Raw genomic sequence first — 17,418 nt, 5'->3', positions numbered from 1 at the left:
GCAGCACGCTTGAAGCAGTCTCGCCTCTATGAGGGTGGTCGAACACCTGTCTGAACTCCCTCACAAACCCAGTATATGTCGTTAGGAGCCGTGAATTCTGCTCCCAGAGCGCCGTAGCCCAGGCGCGTGCCTCTCCTCGAAGCAAATTTATTACGTAAGCCACCCGGCTGGCGTCTGACTCGTACATGACGGGACGCTGTGAAAAGACGAGCGAGCACTGCATTAAGAAGTCCGCGCACGTCTCGACACAGCCTCCATACGGCTCCGGAGGGCTCATGTAAGCTTCAGGGGATGGTGGGGGGGGGGGGGGGGTCGTTGAACGACCAGCGGAATGTCTGTTTCAGGCCTCCGGTCAACAGGAGGAGGTGCTGCAGCAGCGCCCTGAGCACACGCTTCCACCTGGGCGGTGAGAGCCTCCATCTCCGATTGAGAATAACATTCTGCTCAGTGACTGAGCAGTGAAAGCGGTTAAGATTTGCTGCAGCTCACCTAACACACCTCCTGCTGACGCCTGTTCACCTCGCTCTTCCATTGGCTGTTCAAGCGATGGTTGACGCCCCTCGGGATCCATGACGCTGGCCGAGAAATCCTGTTGTGAAAGTGTAGTGACACGGACCCACAACAGGGGGGCGGTAATGAACGGACAATGGATTAAGCCAAAAAGTAACAATTTAATGTTGTGAATTGCACAACGGAATACAGACAATTGCAGTTGAGGAGTACAGTCAATCATACACAAGGTGACGTGTGGGCAGGCTCGAGGATAGAAGACGTCTGTTCAGAGAAGAGCCGGATCCCACACGGCTTCCATCGCCAACGGATCTGAAGAACACCGTAGCCGCCAAGTCCTGGGTCCCAGGTGGCCACCGTCTCCAGCTGTCAGACCTGGTACTGCTGGCAGAAACAGAAACAGTTAATGGTGGGTGCGTGGATACACACCCAGTAATCTCTCTGTACTCAGGTCCTGCGGGAGGGAGAACCTCCACCTCCAGAAACAGAGTCACCCGTGCAGCTCCTGTCAGTCACTTCCCTGGAAGGAGTGAGAGGTGAAGACGTTGCGCTCACACTTTCCGCCAATCCAGCTTCAGACTGTAGCCACAGGAACACGGCTGCACACAGAACAATGTTTAGATACAACAAAATCACCGCAGAGAAGGTTACCTGAGTGGTAGTTGATTTCTCGGCAGGGAAGTGGAGTTGCAGTCCGGCCTTTATGGTGGTGGTGATGTGGATGAGTGACAGCTGGTGCTGATGACGAGTGACAGCTGTCACTCCCGGTTGCTATGACGCCCTCTCGTGCTTGAAGCCCGCACTTCAAGCAGGGTGCCATCTGGTGGTGGTGGGCCAGCAGTACCTCCTCTTCAACGGCCCACACAACACTTTGCAAAGTTCACAGTGAGCCCTAGTTGTGACACATTTTCCAGAAGGGTGCATGTATTGTTGATTGATTCCTGCTGGCTCTGTGCGCATACAAGCCAGTCATCCAGATACGGAATCCGTATCCCATGTCCACAATCTATATCCCATGAGCCTGCAAGGGAGAAAGTGCTGCCGCCATGCACCTCGTGAGCATACGAGGAGCAAGTGAGAGCCCAAAAGGGAGGACTCTGAACTGGTACACCTGTCCTTCAAATGCAAACCGGAGGAATGCCTGTGGTGAACTGACAGTGTGATGTGAAAATACTTATTCAACTTCCTGAGGTCGAGGATGGGGCAAAAGCCACCATCCTTTTTTGGAACTACAAAACAGGTTGAATAGAACCTCCCCCAGGTGATCTGAACTGTGGACCCGCTCTATGGCTCTTTTCTTCGGGAGCTCGAGAGTCTGCGGCCTGAGAATGCGAGACCTCTCTGGGCCTGTAACAACTGTGACCTTTACACCATTGAACTTGGGAGGACGACGACTGAACTGAATATTGTAGCCCCTGATCAACGCGGAAATCACCCGCTGATCTGAGACCATTCCTGCCACCGGTTGAGGTGTGTCTGGGAGAAATGACCGGTGGCCCTGTATTTGGCATCAAACTTGACTACTATGGCCCCACAATGATTTTGAGGGGTGAGCACGACTGTCCTGTCCGTCACGGCGGCAATTTCTGGGTGATCCAGCCATGGGTGGCTTACCCACATGTGGCTAAAAGGTACACTGCTTGGAGGGCTGACGCGGTACACCCAGGGAGCATGTCCGTTAGCTGGAAGGAAGCCATCTGTGCACTTAGGTTGGCGCCTGGGAGTAATTTGGCAAATTGCTGCCAAGACCTGTTAGCCTGAACAGCCACTACAGGTTCTGCTGGGTCCGCTGGAACCCTGATCTGGGATAATAGGCAGAGTGCGTAGTGATCCCCTGCAAGTCTCAGACAGAAGAGACTGAGCCAGCCACACCTGGTGCCAGGCATGTCTGCCAAGCACCAATGACATGTAAGCAAAAGCCTGGAGCGAAGCATCACTCAGGCTCTACGTGTCAGTGTCAGCTCCATTATCCTGGAGAGACCAGAAGAGTGCAAGGACAAGGTGAAACAGAGAGTTTCCCAGATGACCAATTCGAGCTGCAGTGTCATAGCTCTCGGTAAGGAGGTCATCAGTGACCCTACATTCAATCAATCAATTTTTTTATATAGCGCCAAATCACAACAAACAGTTGCCACATTGAGGTCGCGGGCAACGGGCCTCTGACTGGGCAGCATCAGCAGGTGCTACAATCAGGCTACTAGCAACACTATCCACTGGAGGCATGTGGTCTAAGCCATACTGTGGTGCATCAGACATTGTGCACAGCACCCTAAAATCCTGTGGCAAATGGGTGAAGGATTTTGAGTCAGGCCAGCACTTCTGCAGCTCTTCAATATATGGCAAGGAGGGTGGGACACTGAAAGCTGGCTTCTGAGTGTCCCTAAAAAAAACGCACTAGAAGAGGCAGTCTCCATGGGAGGAGCATCCACACCAAACCATGACAAGGCCAACTGAATGGCCCGTGTAACAACTAACAGGCCAGACTCAGACACCCGAGGAGCATCACCATCTAAAGTGTAGAAATTTGTGGTTGAAGGACAGGGGGAATGCTCTCTGGACATCGCTGCTTAAAGCTTGGAGAGTCTATTCAATCTGTCAGTCAATGGCATAGAAACACAGTTGAAGCAAGCATCTTCTGTGAGTGCTTGTTTCAAGTGTCCATGTTTGAGACAGGATGGGCATAACGTATGGCCATTTTCTGGGCTCAGAGGTACCAGACAGCTGTTGCACGTTTGCACCAATGCAGTAGACATTAACGCGTGTGGGTGTAGCAGTGACAGAGACACAAAAGTTGGGGTGCAGTGAGTGAAAGCACTCAGTGTCCCAGGCTCATACCCAGGTATTAGTTGTAAGAACAGTAGTGAGCGGTGGCACTCACAGCCCACTTACAAATGTAAGCCACCAAATGGCAAAGTATCCCTAGCTACTGTGGAAAACTACACACAGAGCAGCGGGCAAACACAGCCTGTGAAAAACAAATGCTGTAGGAAAAGAGCAAAAACACTCGCAATCAGCAGGGATATCTGAGAATACTCCACAAATGCATGTAGACCAACAGTGCAACAGGAGCACAGACACTCATAAAGCCCCTTTCACACCGGGGGTGCTCCCGGTTGCTCCCAGTTGCGCCGTGCGTCATTATAACGATGCTGCGTGGAAGCAACTCGGTGCCCAGATGATGCAGCTCGGCGCCACAACAGCGCAAGGGCGAAAAGGAGAAAGCAAGTCAGGCGCTGAAAAATTAAACCTGTTTAATTTCTTTGGCGTCCTGTGCTCGACGCAGAAAGGAAGTGGTTCCAGTGCAAGTCGGGGAAAAGAGGCGTTACCCGGCGTGGCTCGAAGCAGATTTATGATTCCTGCTGTGTTCCATTGTCCCCGCAGTATAAATCACGCAGGATTGTTTTTATACCGTGTACTTAATGCAGTAAAAACTACATGCTGAAAAAAAAAACGCGCGCACATGTGAACAAAAAAAAGTCTGGCTGCAGGCATTAGTTCCTTGTTCTCTGCTCAAACTCTCACATCACAGACAAAAAAGGACGTAAGTCCTGAGACAGGACATGTCAACATCAAGTGGAATTCCAGACATCTCCAAATTTGCTTGACGGTTCGTTTGCGCGCATCCTGCGGTCAAGGGAGGAAAGATAAACTATAACAGAACTCAGAGCGCACTGACTTCTCTGTGCAGAGAACCTGCAGGCTGCGTTCTCACTTCCTCTCTGCCCCCTGCTGCGTGCACCTGACGCAGAAATTCCTGCATCATTATGACACCACAGGAAGCAACTGGGAGCAACCCCGGTGTGAAAGGGGCTTCACATAGCTTCCAAACTCGGCACGTGGAGCAACGAGCAACAGCTGTAGAGCAGGAGCGAAAAACACTCACAACTACAGCACAATGTCAACAAGATGTCAACAACTAGAGCAACAGCCATAGAGCAGGAGAAAAAAACGCTACAGCACAATGTCAACAACTGTAGAGCAGGAGTGAAAATCTACAATGTAATTTCAAAGGAAACGTCATCGAGCTGCACGTTCGAAGCAAGTGACAAGGGAGCAGAAAAACCCTCACAGCACAGTGTCCAAACTCAGCACGTAACAACAGCATCAATTTGTAAGAGCCACAGCCTCAATTTCAAATGCAGCAGGAGCAATTTGCAAGTGCCGCAGCGTCAATTTAAGAAAACGCCAGTGAGCTGTATGTTTGGAGCAGAATGACGAGGAGCGGAAAAAACACTCACAACAGTGTCCAAACTTGTAGCAGTGTAATATATCAAAGCAGCAAGCAAAACAGGCACGTGGGCGCAAACGGTGCCATGAAAGCCAGCAGTGTGTAATAACTTCAGAGTGACTAATTAACATTCATACCACAACGTCAAGACAGTGCGGCATGTCCTACAGCGCAACATGACCTGGCATGTCCCACACACACACACAAACACACATTAGCGGTAACAAATTAACGTGCACTCGGAAAAACGAGAGCAACACGTGCCGCTCTCAGTAGCGGTAACAAATTAACGTGCACTCGTAGGAAACGAGAGCGACACGTGCCGCACACAGTAGCGGAAAAACAAGTGAAGCCACAACCGCTCACTCATAGAAAAACAGTTACTCACAGAGAGCTGAGGCCAAATCAACCAAACACCTGGACCAAGTGGGGTTACTCACCCACAGCGGTAAGCAGAACAAAGAACTCATGGTCTTGCAGCCTCTGGAGGGCATCTATGCGCAGCTTCAACCATGGAAGGTTGTGAGGCTCTGATCAACAAGCAATCTGAATAAAGGCTCAACCTTCTGCTTCTCATGCGAGAGATGGAAAAAATAACTCAGTGCTGGGTAATGTGTGCTTATATACTGTTTCTGACATCACCCAGGTCACATCTACTGGCGTGACTGGGTTTAAAAACCTAACTTTGGCTTGATGTCTAATTATACTACTACATAAGTGAAGCCACAACCGCTCACTCTTAGAAAAACATTCACACATGTGGCAGCAAGGAAAACGTGCAGTTATCACAATTATCAAGTGTAACATTGACTAGATGTTGGAGGATGGTTGCTTGCCAGCACTACATAATTAGTTATCTAACGTTGTCTGCCGTTGCAACCCATATCCAACCAAGGACCAACGTTAACACAATGTCCCTGTGTCAGCTGGGCACATTGACAATCCATCAACGTAGTGTACCTCATAAAATTGGTTCGAGGTGAGTATGCACAACAAGTATTCATACATAAGGTGTGCAGGATTATGAGGCACACTACCAATTTTTGAGAAAATTTAGGGATTTTAAGTGCGCTTTATGCTGCGTTCACACTGGACGTGATCAGACGCTACAAATTTGTGGAGGTCGCGTGGCGACAGGCGCGCCTCCTTCGCCCGGTGTGTTGTTCTGCTTTTGCAGCGAAAATTCGCCCTGGTGCGTCATCAAATAGGAGGAGCTTCCATTCCCCTCGCAGGCTCTGGTTGTCAGTCAAGTTAACATGATGGATCTTGATGACACGGAGCGAGTTGTGGTGGAAAGCTCCCAATTCAGGGAGGATCATTATTTGCTGCAGGAGCTGCGTCTGGATGATGGCCGTTTTCAGCTCCTTCCACCTCTGCAGGACCCAGTTTGAGGACCTCCTGTCCCGTTCACGCGCACATGTAAACAATTAAAAAAAAAAAAGAAAAAAAAAACTCCGCTGCTTGCTGCAGCTCGCCCCCCCCCCCCCCAAAAAAAACTGTGTCATAATTGTGTTTAGAAATCAGTCACCATTTTCTTTATTATACATCTGTGTAGTTAATAAGTAAAATAATCTCCACAGACGATTCACTCGCGCGCGCACGTACATAAAAGGAAAAAGAAACTCCGCTCCCGCTACTGAGGTGCTGCTGCTCTCTCCAAAAACTCTGTCATAATTGTGAAATAAAGGACAAAAGAGACTGAGATGTTCATATCTTCAGTCAAACTCCAGACATCTCCACGTCGCTACATATTCAGTCCCTGATTGGTCATCGCGGCGCGAAGAGATGAAAAAGTTAAGATTTTTCAAATTGGGGAGGAGGGCAACACGACATGATGCGACGCAATATCACGCCACAAATGCGCAAAACGCTCAAAATCCCTTCACTCGCGTCACTTCATTCGCGTCCATTGCATCGCGCTGCACGGTTTGGCGCCAAAACGCGTCCTTACATAGGGATTACATGTCTGGGACTTTTCCAAAATTTTTAGTCACTGTGCTCTGTATTGATCTAAACCTTTTGGTTTTTGTTGAATTTCAAAGGACTCTAAAAACCAAACAACTTACCAATAATGTTTTCCATTCCACTTGAAGTCAAATAAGTAGGTTCCTTGATCGTCTTCAGCTTCATTTTCTGAGAGAATCCCACAATACTCAACCACAAAAGTTAAAAGATATAGCTCAGTAGCAGTCGTCATGTACAAACGTGTAACACTAGTGTAAAACTATTACTGCATTTCTGACTTGGTTTTAGTTAGAAATGCTTTTAAAAGTGATAGGACCTGTTTTTTATTCAAAAACTAAATCATCTGGGTCAATTTGGACCCGTTAAAAGACAAATATATGTTATTTGTAATGCACTGCGGCTTCTGTTTTCTCAGGATTTAAATTGTGGTTCTGATGTTTAGAACAAATTAAATTATCGTTATTTTCCTCAGTTTTAAATGGTTTGGCTTGCTTTTGGTGTCAAAATTTAGCTTGTTATTTGAGCACTGTGCTTGTGTCAAGATTGGCACACAATCTAGTACAGTCCAAGAAACCAATGGGATGACAATATTCATGAAAATCTCCGCAACATCTCATTCACCACACAAGAAACTATTGGAATTTTTTTAAATGGCTTACAAAGCATTATATTTTGTGGTATTTTGGCATGGCAATAAATGAATGGCCACATGAATTTAAAAAAGTTACTCCTCACTGTGACATCTTCACAGAATCCCAACATCTCATCTTCACTCCCATGTCACCAAATAATCTCTCCAACCTTTCTTATTTTCCAATTAATTTATTTGCCATTATCCAAGTCACTGTTGCTTTCATGTTCTTACTCAACTGAATGTGAAACGGCCTCACTCATGTATTTTAGATTTCATACTAATTACTGTGTATGGCTGTGACAAGTAGGGCTATCATCTGGACGAAACCTCTCGGAAAACTTAGCTTCAAATACACTAATTCTTTCTTTGTGCTTCACCTGCTTCAATGCTGTCCACATGCCTGTCTGGGTGTGTGTGCACGTGGTTTACGCCTTCCACAAAGAACAACACTGACAGAAGAGGAAAAGAAGCAGCACGACTAAATGTTGATAAAGGAACATGCATATAAACAATTTATCGAGTCTAGAAAAAACTATTGATTCCATTTTACTTATAGAATGATAAGTCCATATAATAATCATTGTGACAGGCTTATCAGAGTGGTTACACAAGAAGCACTGGTATGAGTAACAGCCAATCACTGGCGTAAGCCGAGCATGCACAGTGCTCACACACGCGGTGAAGATGAAACGTTTTGCAAAGCAAGAAGCTCTGGAGCCCAGATACAATACAGTAACGCCCGTTATGCTACGGTTCAGATTTTTCACAGTCTCACTTTTTTCTGTTAGACCTATTAATTTTGATAACATGTATAGTTTTGCCATTTCATGACATTCCACAGCATTGCTTATGAGTTTAAATCTTGTGAGTCCTGATAGAATAGCTGCACGTACTAAATCAGCCAATCTCCAACTACATATGAAGAAGCGTCTCCTGAACAGGTGCTTTCAGAAGAGCAGCTGCTGCTCTTATTTGCTGTGTGATGCATCTAAACATTGTCATCATACTGCACAGCATCACTGTAAGCAAAGTGGTTACCCTGAAATTCTTGTATCTTTATATTCTATATATTCTTGTCACCCTTCTTCATATAGCAAACTGTTGACTCTTGACTCTTTCATTGATTTTGCAGATCCATCCAGATACAGGTAGTGTTCATATGAATACGAATACAGTCATCATTTGTAAATTATCTCTGAACTGGTCACTGGAGTGTGCAAATTTTTTACAAGAGGGGATTTAACATGATAAAAAGAAACCTTCACCTCTGGGTAAGATTCACAAGTGTGCAACTGCCTATTGCAACATGTGATGCACAACTTACCTTTAAATGCATTGATATATCTTTTCTCAAAGAAGGGTTTGTCTTTTCCAGCTAATATATATGTTAAATGTTATAATATATATGCTGCTTGGCATCCTTCTCTGGTTTTTTTCTCCTTCTTTGTTCCATGTTTACTGAAAAAAGAATGGGACTGTGAATTATGTCTGATTAAACAAGTACTGTTTTGTATTCTAAAACATTCATCTACTCTTTAAATTATCAAAATGCATTTTGTTAAGATAATAACAGGGTTGTGTAGGCTGCAACACATTACTTAATACACGTGAATCTGTTAATTTAATCTGTAAAGGGACCTTGCACTGTAAGATTCGTATCATGTCTGTGCAGCAAGTAGCCAGTAGCAATGCACATGAATAGCCATTTGCTGCTAAATAACTTAGCATTGCTAACTATTTAACGTATTAGCTTTACTGTAATTAGCCTAATAAATAGATGCCAAACCCATGGAAATTATATATCTCAAACTTACCTTGAGTGAACACATGAAAAAAACTCCCCCAATGTAACCGTTCAACTTCAAGAAAGTTTTATTTTCGCCTCGTACCGGAGTTTTTCTTCGGTGTAAACTTCTCGATGGACTCTTTAACTGGGTATTTAAATTGCACGTCACTTCACCTGGTTTCAGGACTTCATACGGGTCTCTTTCGCTGATGTCATTTCAGCCAATCACTGGTCGGCCAATCACTGGTCGGCATCTCGTTGACTGACATCAAATGCAGCCACTCAGTGCCCAGGATTGTTTAACCAATGAAATTGTGCATTTTCTGTGTATCAACGGCAGAAATGTGTAAAAACCCTGCAGTATCATCGAGGTGCCTCTAGTTGGAGATTATACACAGCAAGGATACACAGAAATACACAATAATCAGGTAAAACCGAATTATAAAGATGTGTGGAGAAAAAGCGGGAGAGTGTTCCTGGTGCCATTTTAAGCACTTCTACACTGCCAGAATTATGAGGACATTGGCCCTGTCCTCATAAACCGCCCACCCCCCCCCCCCAAAAAATGTCCTCATAATGTCGGTACGTATTCAGGTGCTATGTCCTCATATACAGGTCGCACCAACGCACACACACACGCACACACACACACACACACACAGGTACGGGTGGTTTATGAGGACTTTTTTCACAAACCAGTATGATCCTGCATTATGGGGACACACCCTTCCTGTTGTGTTAGACATGAATGAGAGGTATCAAACAGCTCCTAAAAATGTGGGCTAAAATTCCCACTACTCGGTATTCAAATATAGTGAAAGAGTCCAGAGATATTAAGACCTGACACCACACAGTGTTATAAGGACGGGGGCGGGAGTAGGCGTTTCTTGACTCAATTATGAATTAACAGGACATCCCAGGATTATGTGGACATCAACCATACACACACACAAGGGTTGACATAAACCTTAATTATGAGGACAAACTAGGTTTATAAGGACATAAACCATACACACACACACATGCCTATCTACAGCTTGATTGTGAGGACAGTCTGAGTTTATAAGGACGTGAACCATACACATACACGCCACAATTATGAATTAATAGGACATCCTGGGATTATGTGGACATCAACCATACACACACACACAAGGGTTGACATAAACCTTAATTATGAGGACAAACTAGGTTTATAAGGACATAAACTATACACACACACACATGCCTATCTACAGCTTGATTGTGAGGACAGTCTGAGTTTATAAGGACGTGAACCATACACATACACGCCACAATTATGAATTAATAGGACATCCTGGGATTATATGGACATCAACCATACACACACACAAGGGTTGACATAAACCTTAATTATGAGGACAAACTAGGTTTATAAGGACATAAACCATACACACACCTATCTACAGCTTGATTGTGAGGACAGTCTGTTTATAAGGACGTGAACCATACACACACATACCTCAATTATGAATTAATAGGACATCCTGGTATTATGTGGACATCAACCATACACACACACACACACAAGGGTTGACATAAACATTAATTTTGAGGACAAACTTATTACTTACTTGTTATTTATTCTTTACACCAGTACGTGTCGGAGCACTTTTAAAAACAGGCTCATTTTAAAATACGCGGATGACACGGCGATTGTCAGTCTGCTGCGGGACAATGAGAGCAGCCACGGCCCTGTAGTTGACCATTTTGTTAAATGTTGTGAGGACTCATATCTTCAGATCAATACATCAAAAACTAAAGATATGGTCATTGATTTCAGGAAGCATGGTAGCACACCTGACAACACCATAATTAATGGTCAACCAGTTGAAATTGTGCAAACTTATAAATACCTTGGGACTATTATTGATAATTCGCTGACGTTTGAGGCAAACTGTGAGGCGGTGTGCAGGAAGGGGCACCAGCACTTGTTCTGCCGCAGGAAACTGTCTTCCACATCGGCCGAACCATGTTAACACTATTTTATCGTGCTTTTATTGAATCTGTTTTATTTTCTTTGGTGGCATGGTTTGGCAGTCTGACACTGAAGAACAGGAACAGACTGGGTCAGATTATTAAATGGTCCAGTCGGTTGATTGGTGAGTCGCAGCTGAGTTTCGAGTCCCTGTACAATTTTGTTTTGCACATGTTGTTAGTGTTTTAGTGTTTTCATTGTTATTGTTGTGTTTGACTAACATGGACGCCCTTTTCTGTTTGCTGCAAGTCAAATCTACCTACGGGTATGAATAAAGTCACCTGAACCTGAAACTAGGTTCATCAGGGAGTCAACCATACACATACATCTTACCAAACCTTAATTGTGAGGACAATCTAGGTTTATAAGGACATAAACCATACACACACCTATCTTCAGCTTGATTGTGAGGACACTCTGAGTTTATAAGGACATGAACCACACACGCACACACACACCTCAATTATGAATTAATAGGACATCCTGGGATTATGTGGACATTAACCATACACACACACACACACACACACACACACACACACACACACACACACACACACACACAAGGGTTGACATAAACCTTAATTATGAGGTCAAACTAGGTTTATAAGGACATAAACCATACACGCCTAACTACAACTTGATTGTGAGGACAGTGAGTTTATAAGGAAGGACATGAACCATACACACACACACACACACACACACACACACACACACACACACACACACACACACCTAACTACAGCTTGATTATAAGGACAGTCTAAATGTATAAGGACATAATCCATACCCACGTCTAGCTAAATCTTAATTATGATTTAATTATATACACACATTAAAATAGGCTCAGATGTATGCACTCTATCAAGAATGTGGACCATGCAGGCTAAATTAGTCACAGACTCACATTTCTGTCCCATCTGTTTCCCATTTTATTTTTCAAGTCTCACACTGTCTTTCATTTCAGGCTCCTCAACTTCCCTTCCTCAGTGTATGATTGCATGTCCCCGCTCGAATGTGATGCACCCAGCCTAAATGTCATTGTATTCACATGGTGCAAGTAGTATATGTATATTAGGCTTCAGTACTTTTTCTTGTTGCGAGTTCATCAGTGTTTCCAGAGCAGTTTGTTTTGACTACCAAGCCTTGCTTGCCCTCTTTACACCCTGCCTAGTTATAGGATTTTGTTCCATTTGTGTGACTAAAGGATCTGGATTTTCTAGTGCTGCCTGTTCTGCCTCTGACCCTCGCTCGTCTGCCCAAGCCTGGGGATCTCTTCACACGCAGTCTTTGCTGCCCCTGACCATTGCCCTTCCTCAATCCCTATTTGTTTTAATAAACACAGAAAGACCAGTTCATTGCATCAGTTTTGTGCTATTAGGTCCTCATACCTGTGACAAAATGATTTGCAAACTATGAAGTTCTGCTGCATCAGCATCAAGGAGACCTTGGAATTAACATCAAAATCATTACTTTAGAACAAAAAACATTTATTTTGTTCACAAGCATAGTGACACAAAGTAATTTCTTTAACATAAACATGGCCAACAATAATAAAATAAAATCTCTTGACCTTAACATATTCAAAGAAAATCTGCCCTAAGGTAAATAAAATGTTCTCTTTACAAAAATGAAAGTGCAGTGTTGTTGAAAGTAAATAAAAAGTTTGGCTAACTAAAGATCCATTTTGCCAAAATTAAATAAATGTTTAAGTATAATTAAAGTGCCATGTTGCCAAAAGTAAAAAAAACAAAATCTCAACTATAACGTACTGAACAATTTTCCTAATAGTAAATAAAACATCCTCACAACTAACAAATTGAAGTGCAATGTCGCTAAAAGTAAAAAAAAAAAAAAAGTCGAATAACAAATTAAAGTGCAATGTCACTAAAAGTAAAAAAAAAGTCAAATAAATTAAAGTGCAATGTCGCTAAAAATAAATAAAATGTTCAACTATAACAAATTAAAGTGCAATGTTCCTAAAAGTAAATAAAATGTTCTCTTGATGGAACAAATGAAAGTACGTTACTACAAATTAATGTCATCTCTTGAACACTCGATGTATTACATAAGCTTAATAAGAGAAAACAGAAAGATTAAGTTGATTCAGCCATTTTTTGTGGGTCATCAACACATTCACTATTAACAATTTTGGCCTAAACAAGATGGTAGATCAGTGAATCTACATTCTTGACCAATGAACATTTCAGCAATTTTTTTTTAGCCTTCAAACCACGGTTCCTGACAAAATCTCTTATGTTTTGTAAAGTTCTGTCTTGAAGAACTGGGTCTTCAGCAACCTTGCACTGCTCACATTCTTTCATTGTTGCAAGATGCCCCTTAAAAATATGGGTTTTGAAATGTTTCATAACCGCATTCACTTCATTGTCATTCCATGGCCTTTCCAAATTCCTCCTTCGATTGGCCTCTGAAAAAATGACAACATTAGAACATTTTCCTTTTTAGACTGTCAACATCATTCTAATTTTTTTCCACTATAATGTGTCTTGGGATAATTTTTAACACTGTCCACTGTTGCATTTTTTTGCCAGATAAAATGCAGCCACATCTGAAACCTATAAGCATGGTGGGTGTTTCCATGTAATGGTGCATTTACACATAGGCAAGACGCGACATGAACGTCATATTTGCGTCCTTCTTGGCATATTCCTGACATTCTTAACGTGACTTAACGCATCTGAATAGGTTTCTTCTTCGTGGAGCATGTTTTTAGCTGTCAAAAAATCTCACACGAATGTCACGCACCACCCTCATTTTGCCTCATGTCGTGGAGGTCGCAAATGAGCGTATTGGTCCGTCTTGACTAGTGGTGATCCTTAACTCATTCAGTGCCAGCTATTTTCAAAATTCAGAACATCCCAGTGCCAGGATTTTTTCAGCATTTGAGTGTTTTTTTCAAGACCCATAGAAAATTGAGTTATGTCCATGTCAACAACAAACATACCAAAAGAAACTTCAGACTTTCCTTTATCATCAGAAAAAAAAATGTTTGTTTGTACCTCTTTCCATTCTTTAGTAATTGTCTGCAGAACATGGGTGGTTATCACTAAAAATGATGATTTCTGACAAAAAGCTGAGAAAATTGTTTTTTTGTGACAAGCAACATTTCAAGCAGAAAATGTCGTTGATTATTATTGTTTTTGCTTCAGTGACATCTCAAACATTATGAAAAGTGATCCTATTGTATAATACACCAAAAAAAAAAAAAAAAAAAAAACCGTCAGGGGAGGGGCTCCGTCTGTCTCTCCTCTCAGCTGCGCACCTTTTCCCTCTGGCTCCCGCGCATTGGGCCTTTTTAATTTTTTTCATAAACCTGATGGATCTGAATCGCTTGTGCTTGCATGAACCTGGCGATTGCGTCATTTACTTGTGTCGTCCGCTCCGTGTTTTTTCATTCCAAGGAAAAACAAGGAATGACTGTAGCAGCGCAACTGCATCACAGTTTGACAGACACTGGGCGACAGCGAGGTGGAAACCAGTCAGATTAGGAGCGGTACAACCGTAAGACGTCAGCACAACGGTGGAGAGAGAGCCGCGCTCCGGTCCATACTCACACTGTTACCACCCACAGAATGGATTCCCTTGTGATTATAACTAATTTTTCTATACAAGCTAGATCAGATGATTACCCCGCCCCTCCCATAAAAAAGTGTAACTGACGCGATAACGCGTCTTTGGCACTGAGCGTTACTATCTGAAAAGATGTGTTTACGCGTCTTTGGCACTGAGTTAATAGAGCATGACAGTGTTCTTCTCTGACGTGCGCACAATTAAACCCTGCTGCACTGCATTCAGTTTCATTGCTGCAACATGCCAAAGGACAGTGACCCAGAGTCAGCTAAAAGTCTCGTTCCAATGCTCATTAACGCGCTCCTGCAGGTGTTCCACCTGCTGTTGCTGTTGCGCCTGATGTTTGGGAGAACGAGCGATGTAGCCACACATCTGGCTCTCTCAGTTTCCTCCTCCATTCTAACTAAGCCCAACTAAGCATGCAGTCACAAAGTTCTTCTGCTGTGGCTTTTGAGGAGTAAACTGGAGTATCTGAATTGTTCAGCAACTGACAGCAGGATGAATGTGGGGGTGTGTGGAGACAATTCGCTTCATTCGCAATATGGCAGAACATAATGATGCACTGTTACACGCAATAGTGCGCAACAATGCGGAATATTATTCTTGACTGCGTAATGGTTCCTGATAATTCTCCAGCAACATGTGCCATTAATCGTAACACATGGTAACACTTCAGCTTGGGACTCCGGCGAGGGTGGTTGCATCTCCTGTTCTATCCTCGATCTCTGCTCCAAACTTCAAAGTCCCTACTTCACCGGACGGTGAATTCTTCAAATTATACTTGGACTGGGTGTTTAGGGTCTCTCCATATCATACACACTCGCCCAGGCGACCCAGCTGGGGGTGATCAGGCCCCAGCTTGTGTCTGAGTAGCTTAAAGGTCCACGAATCACCCCGTTTGATCCACAGCCATCTTGACGCCTTTTCTGCTGCGTCAGTGATGTTTTTAATGGCTCTTCTGTAATGCAGTCCCTTCACTTCCAACATCTTGAGTGCTCTGATGAGTGACTGGCCAATGAATCCTCTGCAGCTGACCTCAATGGGATTGCATTGAGTCCTCCATCCCCTGCTTTGGCATTCGCTTGCCAACTCCTCATACTTGGCCCTCTTCCTCTCAAAGGCCTCCTCCATCCGGGCTTCCCAGACAACAGTCAACTCCAGCAGGACCACTTGCCTTGTTGTTTCTAACACCAAGACTACGTCCGGCTTGAGTGTGGTTACTGCAATGTTTTCCGGGAATTTAAGCCGTCTCCCGAGGTCAACCTTCAGCTGCCAGCCCCCCGCTGTTGCCAGCAGCCCTCCTGTTGGTCTTAGGCTCTGCCGTCGTTTCTCCCCAGCCTTTACAAAGGTAACAGAATACCCTGCTGGTTGCTGTTGTCTGCTGCTAGAGATCCCTGTGCTGATGACTTCATGAAGCTGGGATGTTGTGTAAAATGTAAATAAAAACAGAATACATTAATTTGCAAATCCTCTTCAACCTAGATTAAATTAAATACACCACAAAGACAAGATATTTAATGTAAAAACTGATTCTTTGTTTTTGTGCAAATATTTGCTCATTTTGAAATGGATGCCTGCAACACATTTCAAAAAAGCTGGGACAGTGGTATATTTACCACTGTGTTACATCACCTTTCCTTCTAATAACACTCAATAAGGATTTGGGAACTGAGGACACTAATTGTTGAAGCATTGTAGGTGGAATTCTTTCCCATTCTTGCTTGATGTACGACTTCAGTTGTTCAACAGTCCAGGGTCTCTGCTGTCGTATTTTGCACTTCAAAATGTGCCACATATTTTCAATGGGCGGCAGGTCGGGACTGCAGGCAGGCCAGTCTAGTACCCGCACTCTTACTATGAAGCCATGCTGTTGTAACATGTGCAGAAAGTGGCTTGGCATTGTCTTGCTGAGATAAGCAGGGACGTCCCTGAAAAAGACGTTGCTTGGGTGGCAGCATGTGTTGCTCCAAAACCTGGATGTACCTTTCAGCATTGATGGTGTCATCACAGATGTGTAAGTTGCCCATGCCATGGGCACTAGCACACACTCATACCATCACAGATGCTGGCTTTTGAACTTTGCACTGGTAACAATCTGGATGGTCTTTTTCCTCTTTTGTCTGAAGGACACAACATCCATGATTTCCAAAAACAATTTGAAATGTAGACTCATCAGACCACAGCACACTTTTCCACTTTGCGTCTGTCCATTTCAAGTGAGCTCGGGCCCAGAGAAGGCAGCAGCATTTCTGGGTGTTGTTGATGTACAGTGAGGAAAATAAGTATTTGAACACCCTGTGATTTTGCAAGTTCTCCCACTTAGAAATCATGGAGGAGTCTGAAATTTTTATCTTAGGTACATGTCCACTGTGAGAGACATAAACTAAAAAAAATAAATAAAAAATAATAAAATAAAATAAAATCCGGAAATCACAATGTATGATTTTTTTAAAAAATTTATTTCTATGTTGCTGCTGCAAATAAATATTTGAACAACTGTGAAAATCAATGTTAATATTTGGTACAGTATCCTTTGTTTGCAATTAGAGGTCAAACATTTCCTGTAGTTTTTTACCACGTTTTCACACACTGCAGCAGGGATTTTGGTCCATTCCTCCATACAGTTCTCTAGATCTTTCAGATTTGGAGTTTCAGCTCCCTCCAAAGATTTTCTATCGAGTTCAGGTCTGGAGACTGGCCAG

General features: G+C 43.6%; 1 protein-coding gene across 1 annotated transcript in view; it reads right to left on the bottom strand.

Moving 5' to 3' along the window:
- Window positions 1–13,031: 13,031 nt before the first annotated feature.
- LOC117512882 overlaps window positions 13,032–17,418 on the bottom strand; it is a 42,591-nt gene continuing 38,204 nt past the window's right edge. Inside the window, exon 17 of the mRNA XM_034173122.1 lies at window positions 13,032–13,553. Coding sequence (XP_034029013.1) covers window positions 13,282–13,553 — 272 coding nt within the window. The 3' untranslated portion in view covers window positions 13,032–13,281. The remainder of the gene's footprint in view (window positions 13,554–17,418) is intronic.

The sequence above is a fragment of the Thalassophryne amazonica genome, chromosome 1 (assembly GCF_902500255.1).
Source record: "Thalassophryne amazonica chromosome 1, fThaAma1.1, whole genome shotgun sequence".
In the NCBI taxonomy this organism is placed as follows: domain Eukaryota; kingdom Metazoa; phylum Chordata; class Actinopteri; order Batrachoidiformes; family Batrachoididae; genus Thalassophryne; species Thalassophryne amazonica.
Note: the sequence above shows the minus strand (reverse complement) of the source record. Positions and strands in the feature narration are given on the sequence as shown.